At 44.8% G+C, this 27,407-nt stretch overlaps 1 protein-coding gene across 8 annotated transcripts in view; it reads left to right on the top strand.

Annotated features, from left to right (window-relative positions):
* FBRSL1 (fibrosin like 1) overlaps positions 1-27,407 on the top strand; it is a 790,252-nt gene that overhangs the window by 208,567 nt on the left and 554,278 nt on the right. For all 8 annotated transcript variants that reach the window (XM_081893242.1, XM_081893244.1, XM_081893247.1 and 5 more), the window contains one exon: positions 25,628-25,828. In XM_081893242.1, the coding sequence (XP_081749368.1) occupies positions 25,628-25,828 (201 nt within the window). Of the gene's footprint in view, positions 1-25,627; positions 25,829-27,407 lie in introns of those variants that run through there.

The following is a 27,407-nucleotide window of genomic DNA, read 5'->3' as shown; positions in this document are numbered from 1 at the left end:
CTTTTTTTCGGATGGAGCTTTGCATGTTCCCTCGGCCCTAAAGGTGTTCAAGGCAAAAGTGGTTGCCGTGCTTGCTTATGCTGCCCCGCTTTGGGCCATGATGACAGATCTTGCTCCTCTTGAGACACTGCAAAATCAATTCCTACGTCGGCTCTTAATGCTCCCCCTGTGCGTAAGCAACGCAGCCATGCGACTAGAACTGAAGATCGCATCCTTAGAAACTTGCCTGTGGAAGCAAGTCTTCAATTATTGGTTATCATTGTGGCATAGATTACCAAACCACTACCTTGTCCAATGCTTATGGCGAGATGAATTCTCTAGCCTTTGGACTAGTAGAATTCATGCCAAACTCCTGAGCTATGGAATCTCTCCTTCAGATTCCTTAAAACTAGACCAAATTACTGCTCAAAGACTGATCCGCCAAAGACTGGATGACATCGATCTACAGCGAAATTATATGCTGGGGGGAGGTGTTTGTTTGCCCCAGAACATTGGTATCACTTTAACTTACTGCGTTCCATCATACCTCTCCTCCCTTTCGACTGTTGCCCATAGACTGGCCTTCACCAAAGCGAGGTTCAACGTTTTTCCCTCCAACGTCCTGAGACATAGATTCTCAAAGGGCCAAGCCCCCGCCACGTGCGAATGTGATAAGGAGACGCCGGAGTCGCTCCGGCACATCATATTCACTTGCCCCCTGTTCAATGTGCCACGGGCAAATTTGTTGGGATCAATCATACAGAAACTAGAAGGTACCCCACCAAAATTCCACCTTGCTCAAATCTTGCAGGCTAAGGAAACTCATACGACCCTGAAAGTGGCCAGGTTCCTGGTCGCTGTCCTTACCCAAAAGCGACGCCAAGGAGCACTACAAGCTAACTAAGGCGTAGTATGCCATTCTACTTTATAGTATTTTATTGTCATAGTGGTGTTTTAGCGGCTGTTTTTTTTTTTTCCCCACGTGCACAAGCTGTTATTTATGTGTTGTTTTTACCTGTATGGGCCTACGGCCGTAATAAATATTGTTGTTGTTGCCTTTCCCACTCCTTTCTATCAAACCATCTCTGGTTCTCATGCATTGGAACAGGACCCATGTGTGGTGGGCTTCCTCCTTCCTTTCTGCCAGTAGCAAGCGCTGATGCTAATCTTTTCTCTGTGTGCTGAAGGGGGATGGAAAATAAATAAATAAAAACCGTGCTTTGCATGGCAGGGGGATTTGATTTCAAAAGACAGGCACTGCTCCCTTTCCCTCTCGTTGGGAAAAGTCCAGATTGCTTCATCTTGTGCGGCATTAATACGAGAGTGCAGCTAATAGGCTTTCCCTTGGGGTGTATGTTACAGGCTGCACAAACGTTCCCTTCAGAGGCTGGCTTAAGAGAAATTCGGTAGCTGCTTCTTGTTAAGTGCATTCCAGCTTCCTTATTTGACTGTGCCACAATAGCAGGAGTTTGGATATCAGAGCGACCCTGCCAGAAAGTATTGGCGCCAAGGCTCGCATACGCAACCAAACAACCACAGTGAATAGTTTTATTATGCTCCAGGTGTTAAAGAGACCTGCTCCTGTGTTTCTTCTTCAGCTTTCACCATCACCTCACGTCTTCTCCCCTGTTTTGCAAAAGGCGGCAGTCCTCAGAGCCATTAAGTTACCTCATACAGATGCAGACTCTTTATCTCCTGAGCACAGTACTGTCTGCTCTAACTAGCAGTGACCCCCTTTGGCTGTTCCTCCCCTGAGCATCCTTAGAATGTTCCTATTTTCATCAGAGAAATGTTAGAGGGTATGGAATTATGTGATTCCCCCAGGGCAAAGAAATAAGACAAACTTTAGAAGACATCTGAAGGCGGCCCTGTATAGCGAAGCTTTTAATGTTTACTGTTTTATTATGTTTTTATTGAAAGCTGTCTGGAGTGGCTGGGGCAACCCAGTCAGATGGGTGGGATAATAATAATAATAATAATAATAATTAATAATAATAATTAATAATAATAATTAATAATAATTAATAATAGAATAGGATGTCCCTATTTTCATCAGAGAAATGTTGGAGGGTATTGCATACTCCCTACATCTACACGTTTAATATTATTTTAACATCTCTAATTTTAAACTGTCCGAGACTGATCAGTTTTAGCTTGCACTTAGACTTTTGAGGGGGCTAGCTTGGTTTGTGTTTTTCCTCCTTGCATTCTTTTGAATTTGCATATGTTTGTGTGTGTCTGTGTCATATATATTGCATAAATATATATCTATTTTTTTTTTAAATAATTTTTATTAAGGTTTTCCAAATTAAAACAAATAAAATCCAATTCATAAACTTTTTCCAATATCCAGGACTTCCCCTCCCCACCCCCTCTTGTGTTCCAAATCTTCCAAAAAAGCAATAATATTCAACAAATTCTTATTCCCAAAATACACTCATCATCAATAACTCAATTTATCCAAATTTCCATCCCCTAAGGTCGACCTATTCCCTTCCACGAGTTCCCCCCTTTCAAATATAGTACAGATGAAAATAGAATAAAAACAAACAATAATTTTACAACCTTTGGATTCCAAATTTCCCTCCCCTCTTTCCCTGTTGCGTTCCTCCTATCCCTCCACTTCTAATGTCTTCCTGATGAACCCACATTTCACTAAACCCACATCCCTCTGGTTCTTTACCGGTCTTTTTTTTTTTTAAATTACAGATGTCCAATCATAGAAGGAGTCTATCAAAGGGGGCCCATTTCTTCTATCCAGATTTTTATATCCAGGAGTATAAACTCCAATTTTATATCCATAAGCTTGTCAAATCTGGATATCCCAAATGTTCCCACTCCAGTTCTGTCCAGTTCTTGTTGTTTCCTTGTTCTTGTCAATCACTCTCCTCCTTTTTACTTCCCTGTTCCCTCGCAGAAATGTTCTTTTTCCAAAGGCTTCTAGTGTCTCTACAGAGGCTTGTTATTCAGGAGCAAAACATTACATCATGTTCCTTTCATTTTTCAACAGATTAATCCATTGTTTCCAGTAAAGTGTAGGCCTCTGTAGACAAAATAATGTTCCATTTCTGCAGTTTCCCAGGAGATTAAAAGTTCTATCCAACTGTTCAAGTTTCCCGTCGAAAACACATGCAATGTCCCTCAACTCCTCTAGGTGGATTACAATAACAAAGTTCCCTTCCAGATCACATCCGCCAGTCCAAATAACTTATAAATCCTTATTTGAAACAATTTATCTCCAATTTATAACAAATGTAACCGGCAAAGTCCTCATAACAAAGTCTCAATTTCATTCTTCCGTTTTGACAGCTCTTTGACAGCTGTCAAAACCTCCGTTATTCTTCTCCAGGCATTTTCACGAATCGCTCCAGGGATTCCGGGGGGGTTGCTTTTTAATACGAATTCCACTTTTCTCCTCCAGCTCAATCTTATAAATTTCCCTCGTGAAGTTGCTAGTTCGGCAAGATAAGGTTCCTCTCGATCTTAGTTATCCAGTCCTTTGTTTTGGCTCTTCTACAATTTGGGGGGGGGCTGACTTCCTTTTTTCCACCTCCCCCGTTCGCTCCAAATTCTAAAAATTTATCCCTCTTTTTAGTCCATATTCCAATTACTCACGGGTTCTTCTTTTGGGTCCAAATTTTCAATAGAAGAAGTCAGCGCTCTCCGCCGGATGGCATGCGGCTGCGCTCGGCAGGGATAGCAGAGGACTCAAAGCACCACGCTCCTCCCCGGCACCCGATCCGTAGCCTTTAAAAAGGCTCCTTCACGAATCGAGAGGGCGCTGACGGTGCCAGCCGAGTCTCCATGTCCACGGCCTCCGTGGCCGTGGTTTTTAAGGGTCCCCGCATCGCCGGTGCGGTAGGACCCAGCCCCTGCCGAGCAGGCTCCCTCCGGAGCTCGGAGGGAGCCCGCCATTCGGCGATGGCGCCGACCCGGAAGTCAATATATATCTATCTATATCGGCACTATGGGTGGCGTACCTGGGGTGAAATCACAGTAGCACCTTCTGCAGCTGTGTTATCATCATCCCTGTGTTTGATCCCACTTTTCCTCTAAGCAAGGTTGGTTGCATTGTCCCCGTCCCCCCCCCCCCAGCAATAATCCTGTGGTGTAAGTTAGGCTGAGAAACACTGACTGGCCCAAGGTCATCCAGTGAGCCCCATGGCTGGGTGGGGATTTGAACCCTGGTCTCCCAAATCCTAACCTAACACACTAACCACTACACCACATGCTCACAAGCTGTGCATCATAGTAGGCCGGCCGACAACAAAACCGTAGCTTGGGGTGGGGGGCAGAGGAACCCAAAACCTGGCAGGCCAATGTTGAGAGTTCTGATGGGCAGAACCATGACAGACTACAACAGCAAAAGCCTTTCAAAATCTGGATTTTACTAGCTCCCCCCCCCACCATATTGTTTACCCAAAAACCATATTGTTGACCTAAAACCATACTGTTTTCCTAAAACAGACTACAAGTCACACACATAGTAAACTTGCTCATTATATGAGCAAAACAATTTACTGGAATCTATTTTACAACGGTCCTTGTCATAATTTAAATACCAGCTGCGACCATGTACTGAGTCCTGGGCTCCGATTCTAGCCACAACATTGTTAATAGCAAGCTTAAATATGTTGGCTGCCTCAACGCTAATGGAGAAATTTGTCCAGAATGCGCCTTCCCTTTCCTGTCACTTATTTTTGGAGTTGCTTTGCGTTTGTGCCGTTGTTCTAGCTTGGATTTGCCCGATGTGTGGCTATCAGTAGAAGGAGCTTGCACCCTCCCGAATCTTGGAGAAGGAGAACACTTTGTCCTTTGTTTGCATACTGTCCTCCTGAGAACAAGCCAGTTCTGTGTTTTGGCATGCCTTTGTGCTTTAGTATTCATTGCTGCTGTTCCATGCATCAACAGAGAACAGAAACAGAAATTCCCTTTTTCCAGAACACTCGCCTTACAATCCGGAGGAGACGTTAACAGGAAATAGGAACATAGGAAGCTGCCTTATGCCGAGTCAAACCATCGGCTCACATTGCTTTGCATTATTTACGCTGACTTGACAGTGACTGTCCAGGATTTCGGACAGTGATCTCTCTCAGCCCTACCTGGAGATGCCGGGGATTGAACCTGGAATCTTCCACATGCAAAAGCTGCAGCCTTTCCCCCAAACTTTGAGAGGAAGAAAGTTGCAGTGTTTCCCCCCTCTCTGTAACAGAATCCTCAGATAGGGGACAAAGAGGGAAATAACCTTCCTCTATGTTAACGGCGTTTCCGTTAACGGCGTTTCCGTGTGCAGCTCTGGCTCGCCAGAGCAGCGATGTCACACTGGCCATGTGACCCGGAAGTGTCTCCGGACAGCGCTGGCCCCTGGCCTCTTAAGTGAGATGGGCGCACAACCCCAGAGTCTGTCAAGACTGGCCCGTATGGGCAGGGGTACCTTTACCTTTACCTTTTATGTTAATCAGACAGCAAAACAACAATGTTCAGGGACTGTGGAACTTTTGATCAAGTTCCCATTAAGGCAGAAAAGCTTGAGTCTGGGCTGCACCAATTTAGACTGCATGTGTCATCTCACATAATGGAATACCCTTCCATAGAAATAATAACCAAAGCACTCGCTGTATAGGGAATTATATATGCATAGGTAACAGTATGGTTTGGAAACAAAATAAAAAAATTCCTTTCAGTAGCACCAGCTATCACTGCCAGACTACTTTCCTGCTCTCTACATTGTCATCTTTATTCTTATTCTCTTTTCTTTATACATATTATATGTATTCTCTTTTCTTTATACATATTATATGGACTTTCATGTTTGTTCACCCTCTTGCTGCTGCATATCTTTCTGCCCAGGTCCTTTTCTCTATGTTCCTTCATGCTGTCTTCACCTCCCTGGTTCTCTTACTCTCCTTAACAGTGGTGTCCAAACTTTTTTTCAAAGAGGGCCAGATTTGATGAAATGGAGGGCTGACCAAAGGGCCAACTAAAGTTGTTAACTTTTTTTTAGGATTGAAATTCTTGAGCTTTTTTGTGCTTTTACCCCAAAGTTGTTGAGCTTTGATCAGGAGTGCCCAAACCTTTCCCAAAGAGTGCCAAATTTGATGAAGTGAACATGCATGAGGGCCGATCAAAATTGCTGAGCTTTTTTTTAGGACTGAAATTACAATTTTACCCAAAGTTGTTATTAAGCTTTTTGTTTTTTAGGATTGAAGCCGTTTAACCTTATTTTTAGGATTTAACCCCAAAGTTTTTGAGGTTTTCTTAGAATTGATTGCTGAGCTTTTTTTTAGGATTTTACCCCAGGACATATACTGCCACAGGGGCCAGATTAGGCCCCCGAAACAGTCTTTGGACATAACTTCCTTAAGCCCTAAATTACTTTCTCATGGTACAGTTCTATATGTCTCTACTCAGAAGCTGAGTTTAATGGGACTTTCTTCCAGGTATGCAAGACAAGTGTAGCCTAATTTTCCTGAAGTTCACCAGCATAGCTCCCTACCATTGGAGTGCATTCCTTCCGCTCCTTCTGCTGGTGCATCTGATAAAAAAAAGACTTGCCTCTTCCCTCTTTCAATTAACTGAGCTCACCTTTGCACCATACCACTTTCAACTAGCAGATCTGCAAGTCCCAGAGCAGTTTAACATAACCATCAATCCCTCTTCCCAGGGAATGCTGTGAACTGTAACTCTGCGAGAGGTGTCTTCTACCGACTCTCAGAACCCTTAACAAACTACAGCTCCCAGAATTCTTTGGGTGAAGCCATGACTGTTTACAGTGGCATGGCACTGCTTTAAAGGTATAGTGCAGTTATAACTTGATTTCCTCTCTCCCCACCTTCCTTTTGGGGCTGCAGTAGCTAGATACCTTTACTTGGTAAGTCTCGCTGAGCTTGGTGAGACTTGTTTCTGAACACATATGCATAGGGTTGAGCTGCTCTTTAGACTGTAAACCTGAGGACAGGGCATGTGCCCCATTTTCCCTTTAGATACACCACCTAGTTCTTTGCAGGCACTCCAATAGGGCTTTCTCAAGAGTACCCACTTTATTGATCGTGGATATGTTCTTAGACTACAGTTTCCTTCCACCCTGGTCAGCATGGCCAGGGGCCACGGATTATGGGAGTTGTAGTCCAAGAACCACCTGGAAGGCAACACGTTGGCTGTCTCTGGTCTACCCTGTTGCGTCCCTTCCTAATCTTACAGATTCCTTCCTTTGGTCCTCTAACAAGAAGAAGCAGCAGCAGCAGCAGCAGCGATAAAAGCCCACAAACCTCCTCCCCTGTTAAGCGGCAGATTAAAGTCTAGTTTGAGGTTCTGTTGGGAAAGGGGAGGGGATGAGAGGAAGGAAATACCTTTTGATTCATGTATTTATCATGCTGCCTCCAGCCTCTCTCTCCTCTCTGCTTACAAAGAGCAGGCTGGCTTTAAAAAGAAAAGTTGGCCTTGGTGTGTGTGTGTGTGTGTGTGTGTGTGTGTGTGTGTGTTTAAGCCTTTAAGAGCATAGTCTCTGGCTGCTGATAAAGCAGAGACGCTCCTTTGAACTTCACAGTGCATGGTGGTATTTGTACTCACACGCCTTCGTGTTTACATGGCCCCTGGCCAATCGTTCATAGATACCCTCAGATTCTATCCCTGATGCCCCCTATCTCCATTTAAAGCAGCTCTATAAACTTCCCTTGTTCAAAGGGATCCTTTAATCTCTCCATATTTGACCCTGACACAGACCGGGCCACCCCCCTTCTCCCCCTCCTCCTCTGCTTTTGCAGGGTTTATTTTTTATTGTTTGGAACCGGCGGGCTCCTCCCAGTCGTAATCATTGCGCCCCAGTGTCCACTCGGAAGTTGGTGGCTCCTTGTGCGTCAAGTGATTAAGATTCACAGAAATTAGAAGCCTTGTCCTGGGGGGAGGGGGAGGAACCTGCACTTGGAAATACTCAAGCCAGCTCTCCTAGCCTGTTAGCAAAGGGAGGGATGCATTTGCCAGATAAGGCCCACTTAGTTGCTTAGCAACAGGCTCTGGCGAGATGGAGATTGGAGAAGGAAGGCCTGCTGGGCCCACTTATGGAGATTCTCCTTGGACTGTCAATCTGGAGAGGCAAACTTGGGCAAGTTTATTATTACTATTATTATTTCCCAATTTCATTTGCCCTCCTTGAGGTGATATAATAATAATAATAATAATAATAATAATAATAATAATAATAATAATACCTCATCAGGCCCAGGCAGAGAGAGAGAGAGAGCAAGAGAAGGAGCTCGTTATTCACATTTTTAAAAAGGTGTTTAAGAGGGCTAATGCTCTCTGAAGGGAGTTGGTGTGCCGGTAGTTGCGATGTGGGCCCTCCTGAGCACCCACATTCTGCCCTCCAAGAATGTCAGAATGGGGCAATGAAAAAGCCCTCCGTGGTTTTTTGGTAAGTGGTGTTCCTTGTGTGAGGGGGTTTGGAGGTTTGGGGGTGTTTTTTTTGGTGTGTGTATGTGGACCTGAGCCACGGGCTCCATCCCCCAAATTATGTTGTTGTTGTTGTTGTATATTTAATTATATCCCACCTTTTCCCCTTGGTGGGACTCAGGACACCTTGCAGATAAAAATAAGAACTACTGAAAAACAACTGGTAGAGTTAGAACTGTGTGTGTGTCTGTATCGGCATCCGACTGTCTCGGGAGACAATGCAGGAGTGTGCCTTTGGGGGTGAAGTCAAGCTGTAGGAAGGTTGCAGCACCGGCTGTAGAGACAGAGACATGTTTTGTTGCAGCTGCTGCAGATGAAGTTGCGCTGCTGCAGATGCACCATGGCGTTTCTTCTCTCTGCACTCCTCCCAGCGGTCATTTATTCTCTGGTCCAGTTCTGGGTGCCTCAATTTAAAAAGGATATTGACAAGCTGGAACACGTGCAGAGGAGGACAACTAAGATGATCAAGGGTCTGGAAACCAAGGCTTACAAGGAACAGCTGAGGGAATTGGGTATGTTTAGCCTGGAAAAGAGGAGGCTGAGAATTCATAGGATATTAACCATCTCCAAATATCTAAAGGGCTGTCACATGGAGGATGGGGCAAGCTTGTTTCCTCCTGCTCTGGAGTTTAGGACCTGAACCAATAGATTCAAGTTACATGAAAGGAGATCCTAATTAAACATCAGCGGGGGGGGGGGCAACTTTCTGATAATAAGAGCTGTTTGACAATGGAATAAACTCCCTCAGAAGGTGGCTGATTGTCCTTCCTTGGAGGTTTTAAGCAGAGGTTGGGTGACCATCTGTCATGGATGCTTTAACCAAGATTCCTGTATTGCAAGGGGTTGGACTAGATGACCCTTGGAGTTCCTTCCAATTACAATTCTATGGGTTTATGATTCTGTGACAGCGCTCTCCCTGTGATTCCCAGCAAGTGGTATTCAGACGCATACTGCCTGTGACAAGCTCAGCTTCACTTACCACAGGAATGAGGGACCTCTGGTCCTCTTGACTTTTATGAGACTACAACTCCCATCATCCTTGAACATTGGTCTTGCTGGCTGAGGCTGATGATGGTTGAAGTTGAACAATACTTTGAGGAACCAAAGTTCCCCATCCCTTCCTTACAGGAGTGTAGGTGTTGTTTTTTAAAGGATTACATGAGTGATATAATTAACCGCACATTTGCCATCCTGAAGGTAGGGCAGGACACAAATGGGAAAGAGAATCAAAAGGAAAGCTATTGATTCTTCTTCTTCTTCTTCTTCTTCTTCTTCTTCTTCTTCTTCTTCTTCTTCTTCTTCTTCTTCTATACCGTAAATCATCCTTCTATCACATGAGTCCCGAGGCGATTTCCAAATATACCATAAAATAACTAAACATAGTTTCTAAAGCAGTGCAAAAAGACCTAATGGCAGATTTTTAAAGCAATAAAAAGTTAACAGCTGAGGCCTTTTTGTCCAGCTGCAAGAGGTTGCCCAAACAAAAATGTCTCCAACTGTTTCCAGAAAGAACAAATAGCAGGTTCCTGCCGTTCCGCAAAGGTTTCACCAAATGGGTAGAGCAGCCACACTGAAATCCCTGCTCAGAGTCGTTGTGAAATTGTCTTCTGATATTTAGGGACTTCAAGCAGAACCTTGCATGAAGTATGCACTGGTGTTGGCAAAGGCCAGTTTCTCAGTGGTTGCATATTTTGATTATTTAGTATACTTGTATCTTACACTTCCTCAAACAAGCCCGGGAGAGGGTAGGTGGTTTTCTATCTCCTCCTACCCACCCCGCTTTTAGCGGTTGGCCCAGAGCAGGCTTCCTCAACCTTGGCCCTCCAGATGTTTTTGGCTTACAACTCCCTTGATCCCTAGGTAGCAGGACCAGTGGTCAGGGATGATGGGAATTGTAGTCTCAAAGCATCTGGAGGGCCGAGGTTGAGGAAGCCTGGACCAGGGTCATCAGGTAAATGCATTCTCTGCTTAGTGCATCAGCCCATAATACTGTGCTTTTACATTGGGATTCTAGTGAACTTGACATACAAAAAAGTCCTCCTGCTGCCACGGAAAATGTAGCCCGTTGCTAGTGCCTGTACCATTTTACAGGGTCCTTCTTTTGCTACTTCTCAATGCGATCCTATATCTGGGTCTGGTCCATCTTGCGTGGCCCTAGGAGTTTGTGTAACGCATGACATTCTCAGGTGGAGAATGGAGTCCTTATACGCAAACACACACACACACACACACAATTTCGTTGGAGATGTCTGGCCAAAATCACAATCTTTAATTCCCTAATTAAAGATTGTGATTTTGGCCAGACATCGCCAACGAAACATTAAGCATCTATGAAGCACTTAGGCAAAATTGGGACTGAAAGCTATACATGGCACCAGCTGGCGTGGTGTTAATGAGACACAGTTGTTCTTCTTGAGAGAGACGCTCTTGTAAATCAGTGATTCGAGATGAAGCCTGGCTTGGGGTGGGGCGGGGGAGGGGGGAGAGAGAGAAGAGAGAGAAACAGCAACTGCATGGCAGCTTTGCCACTTTGAAAAGAATAACCTCTGCTTGCTTTCTCTAAAATTGTCGGTCTCCTTTGGCAAAGAAGATATTCCCTTAGTCCTCCCTGGTGTGCTAATAAACAGTTTTTAGAAGCAGTGTAAGTGTAAATAGAATTTAATAGATGGTTTGGGTTACTGGATGCAGCATGCAAGGCTTTTTAAATGACAGCGGAGTCCTCAAGGAGAGAGCGAGAGCAAGCAGAACCTTGCCCTGTGCCCATCTTTGGATGTCAAGATAACAGCTGGGCGCCTGTGGACACTTACATAGCAGTTCTAAAATCACATAGCTTGAAATGGATGTCTGGTAAACAACTGGTAATCTGCTAATGACCCTCAGTGCTTTCCTATTGAATGTGTGCTGTCTTATTAAAAGGCAGTGTGCTAACAACTCTGTAAGAGAATAGCACCTGCAACGGGTAGGCAGGAACTGATATAGCTGCGAAACATTACGTTTCCTTTTCTCTGCTGGAGGTTCTGAGCCAGGGAAGTTCTCAGATGATGCTATCTGCCATCACACCCTGTTTCCAAGTCATAACCTGCCCACATAGCCACTGTGACATCGTCTGGGCAAAACTAGATCCAATGCTCAGCGCAGCTGGGAGTCAGGAAAACAAAATGGCAAAGTTATCCAAATGTTGCTTAGGGGTGAGTGAAACAGAGGGCTGCCATTTTGAGACTGTTGGGTATCATGTCTTGGTCTGCTCTCATTCTGAACGTTAGCAAGTCAATGCTTCATCTAGGAAGAGGTGGCAGATCAGCAGGAAGAGCATCATAATAGGAACTGGATTTGTCCTGTCCATTTAACTTGGTATGGTCTACCCTGGCTGGCAGTGACTCTTCGGGGTTCAGACAAGGAGTCTCTCCCATTCCTACTTGGCGATGCCACAGATTGAACCCGGGGCATTCTGTTTGCAAAGCAGATGTTTTACCACTGAGCCACAGCCATTCCCCTAGTGGCTCTCTGGAGTTTCAGACAGGATCTGTCTCTGTGTTACCTGGATTGAACCTGCCAGGGGCTGAACGTGGGGCTTTTTGCATGCAAAGTGTGTGCTCTGCCACTGACCACCTGACACCTAGACAAAATGTGAACCTGGGGAAATTGTCCTGTATGGTATCACAATTCTCTTGAACTCCACCCTCTAACCTGAGTTAGTACTGTTAACCTTACTGCTCTTTGCCTACCTTTGGGCCAATAAGAGGGTAGAGAGCTGGAACAGTGCAGAATACACATTAATGGGAGTTACGGCAACTTTGTGAAGCCAAGCCAAGGCCAGATCCATTCAAGGGATACAAAGCCCCTCATCCTCATAAATAATGATAAATATTATTATTAATTAAATTTCTAGACCACCCCTTCTCTGAGAATCACAGGGCAGATTGCAATATCAATTTACAAAGATATGTACCATAGTAACAAACAAAAACAATACCCCACACACAGTTTAAAATGCCATAGATTGTTTAATTAGCCAAAGGCCTGGGAGAAGAGAAATGTTTTTGCCTGGCACCTAAAGATCTGTAGTGAAGGTGCCCGGTGAGCCTCCCTAGAGAGATCATTCCACAAATAGGGAGTCACCACAGAAAAGGCCTGTATTTGTGTTGCTACCCTCCAGAAATCTCGCAGATGAGGCACACGAAAAAGGGCCTTAGATGTGGAACTCAGGGTCTGGGTGTCAATTAATATGGGGTCCCTGAGGTATCGCTGTCTACCCTGACTTGCAGTGGCTCTTCAGAGTCCCTCCCAGCCATACTTGCCGTTTAAGGCTTTATAGGTCAAACAAGCACTTTGAATTGGGCCCGGAAACTAATTGGCAGGCCAGAATTGGCATTATATGCTCAAACAGTCTTGCCCTGGTGAGCAACGTGGATGCTGAATTTTGCACCAGCCGAAGTTTCCAAACTTTGGCCCACCACATCCACTGCAACAGCTGCAGATGTAAAGGAGAAGTAGAGCTGTGTGTCATCAGCATATTGCCAACGAAGTGAGTTCTCTAGGGGAAGAGAAAAATTGTACTGGAAATTTTTCCTGTGCATTAGGCTAGTTTGCATATTGGGCAGAGGGGGGAGAATCAGTTTGCAGCAGAAAATGTTCTGATGTCCTAGAGAGTGATTAAATTTAGCATGTTTGTTTTACTTGTATTTAGTAAACAAAGCTAAAAACTTTGAAACTGCCAAGCATGCCTAATAATTGCCTCTGCAGTTGGCATCCATCCCCTGTTGCTAATGAACTTAGGAAACAGAGCATTTTCCATGGAAAAATAAAGCACTGGGAAATGTTGCATTTTGGAAAATTTTCAAGCCCACATTTAATGTAGGAAGCACATAGAAAAATTGCTAGCTCTAACCTAACTAATCTTGAGAAGACAAGGGCAGTCCTTTGTTCCTTTGTTCTCAGAGGATAGCTCCAGCGTAATCTCTCATCTTGAGGTCTAAGAGAGGAGAAGGAGTTGTAAGCAGGATGCCACCTAAGGTGTATCAGTCTAAACCAGGGGTATGCAAACTAAGGTCTGTGGGCTGGATGCGGCCCAATCCCCTTCTCAATCTGGGAATCAGCGTGTTTTTACATGAGTAGAATGTGTGCTTTTATTTAAAATGGATCTCTGGGTTATTTGTGGGGCATAGGAATTTGTTCATTCCTCCCCCCACCAAAAATATAGTCCGGCCCCCCACAAGGTTTGGGGGACAGTGGACCAGCCCCCTGCTGAAAGAGGTTGCTGACCCCTGGTCTAAACAACAAAATGATAGATTCCTAGCTCTATCTGTCTTAACTCTATGCAGAATTCTCTTCTGCAAGCCGAGTTGTGCCCAAACTTCCAGCTGTAGGTTTGCCTTTAAAAGGGAACTGAATCAAATTTCTCCCACATCCCTGGCTCTCTACCTGCCTTTTATTCTTTTGCTCCCATCTCATCTCCCAGCTCTTTGTTTTGGCGTGTTCTCTTTGTTTTGCTTTTCCTGCCTCCCCACATAGTTCCATGTAGATAAATGAGCTGCAGCGTTACATGAGTGTGTCTGCATGCGTGTTTTATATAATATAATTTGCCGCCCCTTACATCAAGGTGTATGGTCTCTTGTTACAGTCCAGGGAACTGTTGGAGCAATAAAGCAGCCTTCATTGTGAGAGGTTTGACTTTGTGCCCGTATGTGATGCATTCTTCGGGGAATTATTGTATTTCATGGCTGCATTTTAAAAAGGAAAACTCTAAAAATAAATGGAAGGCAGCAGCCCTCCTGACTGTTTAATGTGGCGAGATAATAAATTGTCGTGCCATTTGTACCTTTTAGTTGAATGACGCAGAGTTGTTTAAAGAGGCACGCAGAGGGACATAATCATAAGTTTCTGAATTCATACTGAATGTAACTTTATGTAATATGTACTTAGCACTAAAAGTGCTTCAGGAGACGGGTGCGGGAAAGTGTTGCCAAGGCAGGACTCGCTTAGCATACCTCTGCAGGCTCTTCTGTCACAGCTACTGGGCAAAGTTCCAGCTGTGGTGGTGGAGTATAAAACTCCATGGAGCTTGGGACCAGGATACCTAAAAGATAGTCTGACCCCATATATATCCAACCCATCACGGCTCTGTACAGCTGAAAACTTCCTGCAGATACCATCTTAACAGGAGGCCCATTCTGTGCAATGTAGGAGTCAGACCTTTAGTGTTGTGGTGCTTATCCATTGAAATGCCCCCATTGCATGTCTTTCATTTTTCTGGCACCAACTTTTCTGCTGCTCCAGAGGGCCTAGGACCTGAACCAGTGAATTCTAATCACAAAGAGATGAGATTCTGACTAAACATTCAGAATAACCTCCTGACGGTTAGAGATGTTTTTGACAGTGGAACTGAGAGTCTTGGAAGGGTTTGCCTTCATTGGAAGTTTTTCAACAGAGGTTGGGGGCCATTTGCCTGGGATTCTTTAGCTGCAACTCCTGCATTGCAGGGGCGGGCAACTAGGTAACTCTAGGGAACCAAAACTCCCATCATCCCTAGCAGCTGGCTATTCTGGCTGGGGATGATGGGAGTTAGAGTCACGAGAACATCTAGAGCTCCACAGCTTTCCCAACTCTACTCTTGAAAACAGAACAGAGGGCTCCATTATTTAGTGAAGCTGGCCACTCCCTTGCGGGACCTGTATTGTTTGGACCAACCTTCTCCTGTACAAATCTGCCCACTTCTTGAGATGTTCAGCAAAAAGCTTACTTTTGCCATAGGTGATAAACCTTTGGTAGTGAACCTAGGTCCTAGAACTTCTTCTCCCTGGAATCCATCTAGCCCGCATGCTTACTGGCCTTGAGGCACTCTGCAAACTCATTTTTGTTGGACCTGCAGGTCTTGAATTACATGTTGCTTGCCTGGGTTTACTGCTTCATTTTTTAAGGTAGCTTCATGATATATATTTAGATTTTGGGTTTTCTGTTCATCTTAGTTGTGTTGAAGGACTCTTGCGGAGGACAACACCCTAAAAATGTAATTGCAAATAAATAAATGAAAACATTGAACAAGTGAAGCTCCTTCTGTAATGAGTCCGACCAGATTTTTCTGTCCTAGTAGTACCTAGTCTCCCTAGCTCTTCTTAAAAGCACCAGGCAAAGATTTTTCCAAGCCTGCTGTGTAAGATCCTTTTTAACTGGAGAGGAATAAGGATTATTCCCAGGACCTTCTCACGTGCAAATCCACTGTGGTGCAGTGATTAGCAGGTTGCAGAGACCTGAATTCAAATCCCCACTTGAACAAGTTATTACTTCTCAGCCTAAGCTACCTCACAGAGTTATTGTGAAGATAAAAAATGACTGGGAAGAACCATGCAATGCCGCCTTGGGCTCGTTGAAAGAAAAACAGGATAGAAATGAAAATAAATAAAACTTGGGCTGCACCATGAGGTTATATGTTCTCATTTCTTGCAAGTAAATGGGTAAGTGGATGGTATTACAGATTGGAAGCAAGGCTCCTGCTGCTCCTGAATTTATAGATTCATAGAATTGTCGAGTTGGAAGGAGCCATGAGGGTCATTTAGTCCAACCCTCTGCAATGCAGGAATCTTTTGTGGGACTCGAACCCACAAGCCTGAGATTAAGAGCCCCATGCTGTACCAACTGAGCTGCCCCAGAGAGAAGCCCCTTCATAAGTGATGCTCTTCACCTCTTCATCTATTCATTACCAACAAGCTGGTGCTGGCTATAGGCCCAAATTTACAGTGGATGAACTCCAGAATTGGGGAGGATGCTGTTTAGCACCATTGTTGACCGTCTCAGAAGAGAGGTCAAGAAGCGACTGAGAGCCTTTTGTTAGTGCCCTTGGAAATGCACGATGATGTTAGCATAATTGTAGAGGCAGCAGACAGTGGAGTTTGCTGTTTTGGTGCCGGGGCCCTTCTATCTGGGAACGCTATGGCATCTATAAGCTGTAGAGCAAGAGTGGAGAACCGTCATCTGTGTTCATTGGCCACGTTGGTCTGGGGTTGATGTGTGCTCAGCCACATCTCCATCCCTGCTGTAGAAGAACCCTGTGATGCACACACCTAGGACTCCCAGTTCAGATCTCACCCCACTGCTAGGTAGCTTTGGACAATGCAGCTTTGGAGTGCTGCAAACATGTTGGAAGGTTGGAGAAATAATCTAAAGGCAGCCACCCAAGGATTCTGTGTGTGGGTGCTGGGCCTGGAGGCTGTGGCTGGCTAAGATAAGACCTGTTAGCAGGTCACAGGTTCCCATTCTCTTTTCCCTCCTGCTTCAGGCTGTAGGGAGGTATCAAGCGGAACATAGGAAGCTGCCTTATAGGTCCATCTGCTTCAGTGCTAACTGGCAGCAGCTCTCTAGGGGGGTTCCAGGCAGGGAACTTCCTGAGCCCTGCCTGGTGATGCCTGGAATTGAATCTGGGACCTTCAGCATGCAAAGCAGATGCTCTGCAGCCCTTCCCAGTTGAACCCAGTACCAAGCAGCACCACCATTGTGAATAACTGCCCTGGTTTCTCTTTCTGTCTTTATACACTCTCCATAACTGGTCCAGCTGATCTCTGAGCCCCTGCTTTAAAAAGAGCTCCAACCCAAAGCATCATTTTTTTTAAAAAAAGTGAACATGCTATCAAAAGATAGGCAGGCTTGGCCTTCTGGTGTCTAGTTGAATGAAGATCTCTCTGTCTCTCAGCTTCCGCGCAGACAGCCAAAGCCAGGCAGGTTGGGTCTGGCAATATGCTTCATTTCATCTACCTGCAAAAGGCGCCCTGGCTCGCCTTCAATCATTTAAGCTCCCTTGCTCCCTGACACGCTTTTCCGCTGTCAGTAATTCTGCGAGCGCTCGCCGGGCATTTACTGCCATCACCAGAGGAAATACTGATGGCTTAAAGTGGGATCATTTCCTTTCTGACGGACAGCCGGCACCTGTGGGAGTTTTAATAGCCGTGTGGAGCGCCTGTCAGGAGGCAGTGCAGGAGATGTGAGCAATCGCCCTGCAGTGAGGTGCTTGCAAGCTGTGAGAGCCTACTGGGAGACCTGGGAATGGAAAATGAGCAGAGAAAAGAGGGGAGGGAGGAGGAGGAGTATATGCAGCTGCAGCAGCAGCAGCGGATTTATAAGAAATCTCTCTCTGGAGGGATCTGGGGAATGTAGCTGGGGAAATGTAGCCCCCCCTTCTCTTTTAGGCTTCCCCAGAATATATATATCTTTTCTTATACACTCAGTCAGCATCCCTGCTTAGCTCCTCTCACTTGCCTGGAATTAGTGGAATGAATGGGAAATCCCAATTTTCTTATAGATCAGAGACACCATATGAGCCTTTAGGGCAGCGATGAGGAACCTGCGACCTTCCAGGTGTCTTTGGACTTCAATTCCCATCAGTCCCAGCCAGCATGGCAAAGGGACAGGGATGAGGGAAGTTGAAGTTCCAACAACACAAGGAGAGCCACACACTCCCCATCTCTGATTTAGTGGTTCTCATTGCAGCCTTGGGTAGCTGTTGGCATCCCCATCAAAGAAATAGCTTGCATGGGATGACAAAATATGGGGAGGGGCATTAGGTCATACTCACTATTCCTAGCATTGAAAGCACAATGACTTAGCTGAATTATGCAAGGATTGCACTGAGTCGGTTTCCTACAGCTTGAGCTGCAATAGGAGGATTTGGTAGTTATGTGGACCTCCATTTCCAATGGCACTCACCACTTGAGTATGCTATTGAAAGGAATGGTACTCAAGGTGAATTGGAATCAAATGAATAGTTGAACTGCTTTATAGGTTTTTAATGTGAAAGTTTCCATAGCCAGAATTATTATAGCAAAAGCTTACTTGGCAGGGACACTTCCCTTTTAAATATATGTTTATTGAACAAGTTTCCTGAGATTTTAGCAGTGCAGGTGAGGTTTCTACGGGTACATAAGTGTATTTTGTGCCACAGAACGGCCCTTTGGGAAATCATATTATTTTGGGGTGAACCTTTTGAGCTAAATGAAAATAGATATGTACCAAGGTACCAAGTTAAAATAGATGTAGCATGGATCTTGTTTTCAGGAGCCTGTGGTGCAATGAATCATAGAATCATAGAATCAATGGATCAGTGTGTCTGACTGTTAACCAGAAGGTTGGTCGTTCAAGCTCACCCAGTGACACTTGTGGGCACGATTCATGCATTGCAGAGGGTTGGCTAGATGACCCTTGGGGTAAAGGTAAAGGGACCCCTGACCATTAGGTCCAGTCATGGCCGACTCTGGGGTTGCGGCGCTCATCTTGCTTTATTGGCCGAGGGAGCTGGCGTACAGCTTCCGAGTCATGTGGCCCGCATGACTAAGCCACTTCTGGCGAATCAGAGCAGCGCACGGAAACGCCATTTACCTTCCTGCTGGAGTGGTGCCTATTTATCTACTTGCACTTTGACGTGTTTTCGAACTGCTAGGTTGGCAGGAGCAGGGACCGAGCAACGGGAGCTCCCCCCTTCATGGGGATTCGAACCACCGACCTTCGGATTGGCAAGCCCTAGGCTCTGTGGTTTAACCCACATAATTCTATGATTTCGAATTGTCTGGTGAGGGCAGTCATTGCAATCCATCATCTGACAGGTAGGACATAGGCACCACCACTTCTGTAGTCCTTCCGTATATCCAGGTCATTGTAGGAGGGAACGGGAAGCAGGCGGAGAAGAAAAATACCTTTTCATGGTGCCAGTTCTCAGTTTTTTTGCAGCAAAGAGGCCTGGAATTGGGCCCATTGCTGTTGCATGCTGCCAGCAGGGCTGACCCCATCCCCCCCAAACCCCTGTCCCAATTGGGGGTTTTCTGCTGGCTACTGCAGAATCCCCAGTGAGGGAACCCAGAGAGGACTGCTGGAAAACACGTCGCCCTCGTCCAAACCACCTCCAACATTGCTCTGCCCAATACTGGAAGATTTTTCCTGTTAAACGTGTAATAATATTATAGCATTAATTTGCTAAGCTGCCTTTCCTTAATAAACTAAACTAAACTAGCAGCAGAACAGTCATGGAGCATCATTTAAACACCAGAGCAGCCAATTAAAAAGCCTTGAGGTCTGTTTGTTTTTTAAGGTTTTAACTTGTCACCAAAAAGTCAGCAGAGAAAGTGCCCCCTGAATCTGTTTGGGGAGGTCATTGCAAAGTTGGCTCATCATCAGTGAAAAGGCCTGCTCCTCTCTGACAGCCACCCGCCTTGCCTCACAAGCCTGGGGAGAAGAGCCTCAGAAGATTACGACAAAGGTCAGGCAGGCTTCCACGAGAGGAGACTGTCCTTTACGTAGCTTGCCCTAAGCTTGCTTAGGGCTTTCAAGCAGCTTTGTATTTAAGGACTCACCTGGTCGCCATGGGCGACAAGGAATTCCATGCAGGCGAGGTACATGTACATTCCATGCTGGCAAGCTTAATGGGCTGGCAGAGGAGGACCTGAGCACCCATGTCCCACCTCTGGGCCCAGGTAAGAGGTGTCAGAGGAGGGAAGTCCCCTTCCTTCGTGATCAGTGTAGAAATGCAACAGCAGCTGTTGGAGGATATAAAGGGCTCCCAGTTCCCTTCCTTCCCTGACAGGGTCCAGCAGGCTAGTACATTTTTTTGCAAAGTAGTAACACTTCTGGGCTTTTCTCGCAATGTTGCTTTAAAGGTTCAAACCAGCACTTTGAATTGAGCCCAAAACAAACTGGTATAACCAGTGTGCCCTGTGTTAATCTTGCAGTCATGTATTCAACCAGCTGAAAATCCAAACTGTCTTTAAGGGCAGCCCCACAATGAGCATGTTACAGTAGCTGAGTATAGCTGGTACCGGAGCACAGATAGTGGCAGCCAGGATATATACACACACAAGGGAAGGGAATCCCTTCTGTTTTTCTTGTTTGTAGGGATTTTTGACTAGTATTTCCTGCTATGTATAAATATAATGAGATTACGTTAAGAGAGTGGTTTCCATGTGCATAGTTTATGCTTCTGTTAGTGACTCTGTGGGCTGCTTAACTGTTGCTTTGTGGGGTGGTGTGGGGTGTGTGTGTGTGTGTGTGTGTGTGTGTGTGTAAAATGTGTGCGTGTATAATTTCTCAAGGCATTCTCCCCACCCCCTTATGACAGCTGTGTAAAACACAAGCAGATTTCTTTGATTTAAAGCAAACATGGGGTTGTATCCAAGCTAGAGTTGACCTCTTCCAAATTAATGGTCCTAAATTGAAATGTGTTAAGCCAGGGATGAGGAAAAGGTGGCCCTCTGCTGATTCTCATCAGCTTCAGCCAGCATGACCAATGGTCAGGGATGATGGGAGTTGTAGTCCAACAACATCTGGATGGCCAGAGCGTCCCCATTGGTGATTTGTACACAACAGTAAATTACTTCATGCCATGGCTGTGTCAGGAACAACTTTGAGTAGAATAGTTTCTTTGAATCTCTTTTTGTATTTTAGTATTGCACACCTGCAAGCCTGCTTGCAGCTTCAAACATCTTAACCTTCCCAAAGCTGTCAGTTTATCAAGCAGGGCATCTTATTTTGACAGGGTCAGAGAGCAAAAGTCACACTGTTTTTAAAAGCAAGACATAGGCTGATCTGGAATATGTCAGCTGCCGTTGTGGAAATGTTAAGGCTGAGGTTAAGGAAATGTTGTGGTGCTGCAGGGTGGGGAGGGGAGAGGTTTCTTCCAGTGGAACTGTATGGCTAAGATTTAAAAGACCAAAGGTGTGATATTCCCCATTTAGCTATTGTTCTATTTTCACAAACAGATTCTCTCCCTCTCCCTCTCCCTCTCTCTCAGCTTCTTTCAGTATAATCAACTTCTTTTAAAATTGAGTTTGTCCACCTGAAATTGTGATTTTGGATAATCACTCTTTAAGATGTTTGTTCAAAAGGCTTTATTATACATTGAAGAAATACGTACATCTCTTCTAATTTAAACTTGTTCAGATTCAGACTTTATTGTTCCTTGCCTAACATTGATGGGCACTAGATATGGCTGAACTTCAGCATCCCTGACCATTGGGCATGTTGGCTGGAGCAAGCTGGAGTCTTAAGAGCATCTGGAGGTTTCTCACCCCGATTTATAGGGCAGGCTGTAAACCAGCAAATGTTAGCTGCCGCTCTGGAATTCCAGTTCTCCAGTTAACCGCTCTGGAAATGAATATGTGGCTGTTCCCACTACAGCATTTGGTCAAATACACATGGCCTTAATGCTGTGAGCTTCCTCATGTGATGACTGAAGCAGAAAGTGCTGGTCTGCGCACTGTAGTTAGACAGTGAAATCATGACTCTCCCAGCCATGAACTGTGCATTGGGACTGCTAAAGTAGATATAGTCATGGCACACGCTTCTGCAAAGCCCCAAGGATATTACTCCTCCTTCACGCTCTGGAATCTCAATAAGCTGTGTAAACAGAGAAGATTAGGGAAGGGTTTAAACCTGGGCTGAGCAAACAGTGAGATTTCTGACCTGTGAGAAGCTATTGGTGGGTGGGAGGGTGGTTGTCTCAAAGCCAGGGCCTCCAATTAAAAAAGAACAAAATGATTTCTTACTGATGGATTGCAATAAGCTGCGGTCTTGAGTTACGTCCCTTTACATCTCATGGAGCCACAGTTAAGGTACATATATAAATGTCGTATTCCTGGAAAGCATAGGATTGCATCAGACAAGCTCCTATGGGAAGCTGCCCAGTTCATTGTATGAGTATCAACAGCCAGAGCTCCCAGGTGAGCATGTAATACATTTTTTGGGTATCATATTTTGTCCTTGCAACAACCCAGCTAGTGTGCATTTGCATAGGTTCTTCTCTGATAGCAGGGCATTTTCATGCACCTCCTTTCTGATCCATTCACCTGGGCATTTTCAGCACACATTGGTCAGTCATGGCAGCGGAGGCTGGTCCTTTAGGGAGAATGAGGCATTGCTCTACCAAATTCAGTCGGTCCTGTCTTCTTACATACATTCAGTTGGGGGGGGGAGTGGCCCTGGCATCAGGGAGGAGAAGGGGGACCAAACACAATTAGTTGCCTGTGCCTGTATTGGCAGAGGGATGGGGTGCCCTGCTCAAGTCCCTTGCGATATAGCATCCCAGAGGAGATGTCCCTCTGGAATTTTAAACACTTCTTTTAGGAGGAGAGGATATTGCCAGCTGCTGGTTGAGTCTGTTTTCAGTGTTTTTAACATTTTATTGTGTTCTGGCTGCCGTGACACTAATAGAGCTGTTGTTCTAAAATGCCATTAGCTGACGCAAGAGTGTTAAACTGAGAAGCAGGTTGGAAATATTTAAGTAAGCAAATAAATACATTGAACTTTAACCAGGAAAGCTGCCTGATAGACTCTGTGATCATGGGCTTGCTTTATCTGTCTAAATGCCACTTGACATCTGCCAACCGGAGGCAGCAGGGGTATTGCCATTGTTGTTGTTGTTTCATTTATTTTATCTCTTTTACATTGTATTCTCACAACAACTCTGTGAGGTCGGTTAGAATGAGCAATAGGTGACCAAGTGGGGATTTGAACATGGGTCTATAGTTGGATGCTCTAAACAGAGCAAACTACAACATATATATGTGTGTATGTGTGTGTGTATGTGTGTATATATATATATATATATATATATATATATATATACACACACACACACACACACACACACACACATATATATATACATACACATATATACATATATACATATAAATAAATTTATATATATATAAATGCTAAGCAGCACGGCACTGAGACAGAGCCAAAGCCCCTGTTTGCTCTTTTAAGACTAACCAGTGGCTTCTCCAGCCCTCCTGACTCCAGCAGTGGGTTGGAGGAATCCTTTTGTTCCAAATAAGCAGGGGGGGGGGACTTTTATCTCCAGTTTGTGGTGCTTAGAGCTGAGATTGGAGATAAGCCCCCTGACTGCTCTTTAAGAGTAAAAGGCAGCATTTCTTCCCACACCACCATTGTGTGGGCTGGTGTGTCACTTTCTACAGCTTGGTGGCCAGATGTGGCTTGAGGTCTATAGGTCAGACACAGAGCTGTCTTAAGCATATGCAGCGCCGGGGTGCAAAGATCTGCCCGGTGCCCCCCCTCCGGTTGCCCAGTCCCAGGCGCGCAGGAGGGCGGAGCCGGCCAGCCAACTCAGCTTCTCACTGGCTCAGTTGCACCCCAACTTGCGGTGCAGAGCTGCCCACAGCAGAAGAGCCCGTCGCGGCACTCCGACCGACGGGTGGGCTCTTCCCTGGACTCAACTTTCAGGCCCCGGACTCTTGGCCTGGCACCCCTGAGAGCCCGGCGCCTGGGTGCCCCGCACCCCTAGCGCCTATGGGTAAGATGGCCCATTCTAGTCTAAACACAACACAACACTGACTGGTAGGACCAATGCAGCTCATACTGAGAGAGAATTTCTCGCCTAGAGTCATCAAGGGAGCTTCACGGCTCACCCGGGTTTTCAATCTGATGTTCCCCACCATCAAATTCAATAAGGAGTGGCTGCAACTGACCAGTTGTCGTTTGGTTCTGCTTGCGAAGTTGTCAGGCTGCACACAAATACATGGGCAGTCTGAATGATCTATATAGCCTATAGTCATGTTGCACAACAGTTCTTGCCATGCCTTCTATATCCGTGCTTTGCTTGCAGAGGAATGGGGTTTCCCTCGCCAAAAAAATCACTTTGCTATATGACCAGATGCTGTATAAATGAATTAGCTGCTTGCAGCAAAATAAAATGTCATTGTAGGTGATAATGAACCGCTCTAAAATGTCAATGTGTATATAGCTTTGCTGTGCCTGCCTAAATAAATAAATAAGCCTTCTTTTTTCCTTTTCCTTTTTTTTTTTTTTTTTTTGGTGCTGAACCTATGTGGCCCCTTATGCGTGCAACGATCTGTTAATTAAAAACTGGGGGGGGGGGGGAGAAAATAGCATAGTGCAGCCAGCAGGGCATTTCATCTTAGTTCCTAGTTCTTTGCTTTCAGGTTTCCATGGACTTAAAGAGTGCAAAAGCGAGCACGAAATGAACAAATGGGTTTCTGTTGCAGCCTCCAGTTTGTACCGAGACTGAATAGAGATGTCGCTGTTATGTCTGGGACAAAAAGGCAATTGCAGAACATTTAATGTACTTTAAAAATTTTTAAAAAATGCTTGCAACCTTTTGCAGTTCACTATCCTCTCATTGTTCCTGGATAAGGTTGTGGATAATAGCATTACTTCTGTTCCGTAGATGAGATATTATATAGCTTCTTGCATTTCTGATGATATTTTATTTTATTATGTTTGAAGAGAGCTCATACAGTGTAGTGTTGAGTGTTGAGATTGGCCTAGGAAGACTTAGGATGGGGAACCTCAGGCTGAATGCGGACCTCTAGGGTGCTCTGTCTGGCCCTTGGAATTTCCCCAGGCCACACCTCTCAGTGGGTTTCCTTTTCCCCCTCCTCGTGTGCTTTTGCCTCATTAGAATGATCTCTGACCATTCTTCCGGATTGCCCAGGAGGGAGGGAGGAATTTGAGTACAAAGGTAAAATGAACATGGGTTGCTCCCTATATGTTTGCTTCTGGCCCACCACTGGTATGTGGCCCTCTTAAGGTTGATGCTCTCCAGTTGAAAAGGGTTCCCTACTCCTTCCATATGGTTTTCTGGCTCTGCCCCTGGTTTATCATGGTTTTTTCTTTATTTGCTGCATGTTGTACAGACAAGCAAGGTACTTCACCTTGCAGTGAATAAGGGAATATGGAGGAGGTCCAGGGTGCCATTTTGATTTTCAGTAAAGTCACATATAGGCATCACTCTGGTCTCTGTCTTTGCTCCTTCCTCTTCTCCTGTGTCTTTCTCAATGCTTCTTCAATGGCAACAATATTTTATGGTTGAAACTGTAGAGTTGAAGGGGTCTTGTAGGCTAAGCAGACTAGCTTCCCGCTCAGTGCAGGAGACCCAGAACGAGAGCCTCCCCAACAGTTGTCCCCCAAACAAATTCTATGTGAGAAATCATTAGGAAAGGAATTGAAAGTAAAGTTGCCAATATCGTAACACCGTTATACAAATCTTTGGTATCAACACATTTGGAATAGTGTGCGCCAGAGGCGAATAGTGCAGAGCAAGATATTTAAATGTAAATAGGTGTTTTAAATGTAACAGGGGGCCAAGTGGTCCAGATTAAAACAGTGGGAAAGCGAAGTAGCCAGTAGTGTTTTATGAAATACCTTTTTTTCACTTCCTCTTTCTGATTTACTCCTTTTTTTACAGAAGGACATGTCATTGAAGCCACAAGAGAGAAAGGAAAAATGGGAGAGACATCCAGGAAAGAAACCCAGAGAATCTGAACACTGTGTGTCAGCTGAGCCAAGCGAAAATGGCCACAATAACGATGCCATGAGTTCGGGGAGAGAGACGGATCGAGGGAAGGAGAGGGTGAAGAAGAAAATCCCCTTGAAAATCCACACGCAGGTAGGACAAAGGTTATCTCCCATCTTTGGTGTGGGTGGTTACTTGGGGGGGGGGAGGAAAGTGTTAATGTTGTTATTATTTGCTTACTGCTGTTAATATTATTTGGATGTAATATTATTTGCATTGAACTTAAGATTCATACAGATGTTTGTGGGTGTGTCACACTCGGGGAAATTGCGTAGCTTCGGCTTGTTTCGTTTGAGTTGCGTTCCCCAGTATTGGGTCCCCAGATATTGCTGAACTAGAACTCCCGTTATCCCTGACCATTATCCATGCTTACTAGGGCTGATGGGAGTTGGGAGCCCACATCATCTGGAGTGCCATAAGTCCCCCAACCCTGCTTTAGAAAAGTGTTTATTTCAAGAATTAAGTGTGGGGAGGTTGGGGGTTCGACTATTTTGGTATTTGCCATTTTGTCTCTCTGCTGGCTTAGTTTCACTGGTGCACCTGAACATATCTGACGCAAATTATCTCAGTTGTTTCTTGTGGCTTACCTTTTAACAAAATTGGTGGTGTTTGTGGCCTGGCTATGGCTTTCAAAGTTCCAAATGTGAAATCCACAAAATACTTCTTACTGCCTGTGGAGAACCAGACTGTAGGTAGTTGCCAATGCAATAAATCGGAGTCAAATTCTAGGAAGGAAATTGAAGCATCTCCTGGTTCATTTCGGGACCAATTCAGGCAGCTGGTGCGTATCTTTGTAGCTCTTCACAGTTTGGGACTAGGATATTTGATAGTTTAGCCTGCCTTTGAGTTGAGATCATTGTCTGTGCCCCTCCTTCTGGGAAAGGGCCTTCTTGGTGGTGGTGTTCCAGAGGCTTGCCTTTTATCTTCTCCCATGTCATTTTCTGAGGTATTTTAATTGTTATTCTCCTGTGTCTAGTTACAAGCTGCCCACACATCTAGTGGTTTTACTGGGGTTTTTTTCTTATGCCTTGATTATGATTGCTTATGGTTGCTCTTTTTTATATTATTACCCCTCTTGGAGTTATGTTTTTTGTTGCTGTAAGCACTCCTGGGAAAATGTTGCTTTTGTTGTGGGGGAAGGAAGAATGGAAGGGCCGGGTATGAATATTTGGTAATACAATAGGTTTGTATCCTACTCAGAACAGTCCTGTTGCAGTTAATAAACATAGCTGACTTACGTTCCTCAATTTCAACAGGTCTACTCTGATTAGAACTTTATTGTTTTTATTTGTTAAATTTATTGGTCACTTTTTTACCACTGCAACTCAACGCGACAGAGTATTTTAAGTAAAAAACTAACACATGGACATAAACACACACACACATGTAAAGTATATATACATCTGTGTGTAATGTATGTATATATACATACATTAAAACCAGCATTGAAATCAACAACAAATATTAAAACATCCCACCCATGCGTAAAGGACCTAGGCAGGTAAAAGCCAAAGACCTGCCTAAAGATATGTAACAATTGCACCAGGCAAGCCTACATTAAAGTAGACAAATAACAAATTACAAAAAGGATCAATAAACCTTTATCATAATCACATGTCAGATTTTCTTTTGTGAATGAAATAAAATGGTTTCAACCAGTTTATAATAGCCA

Source organism: Podarcis melisellensis, assembly GCF_964234715.1.
Source record: "Podarcis melisellensis genome assembly, chromosome: 16".
Taxonomy (NCBI): Eukaryota; Metazoa; Chordata; class Lepidosauria; order Squamata; family Lacertidae; genus Podarcis; species Podarcis melisellensis.
This window is presented reverse-complemented; position numbering and strand designations above follow the sequence as displayed.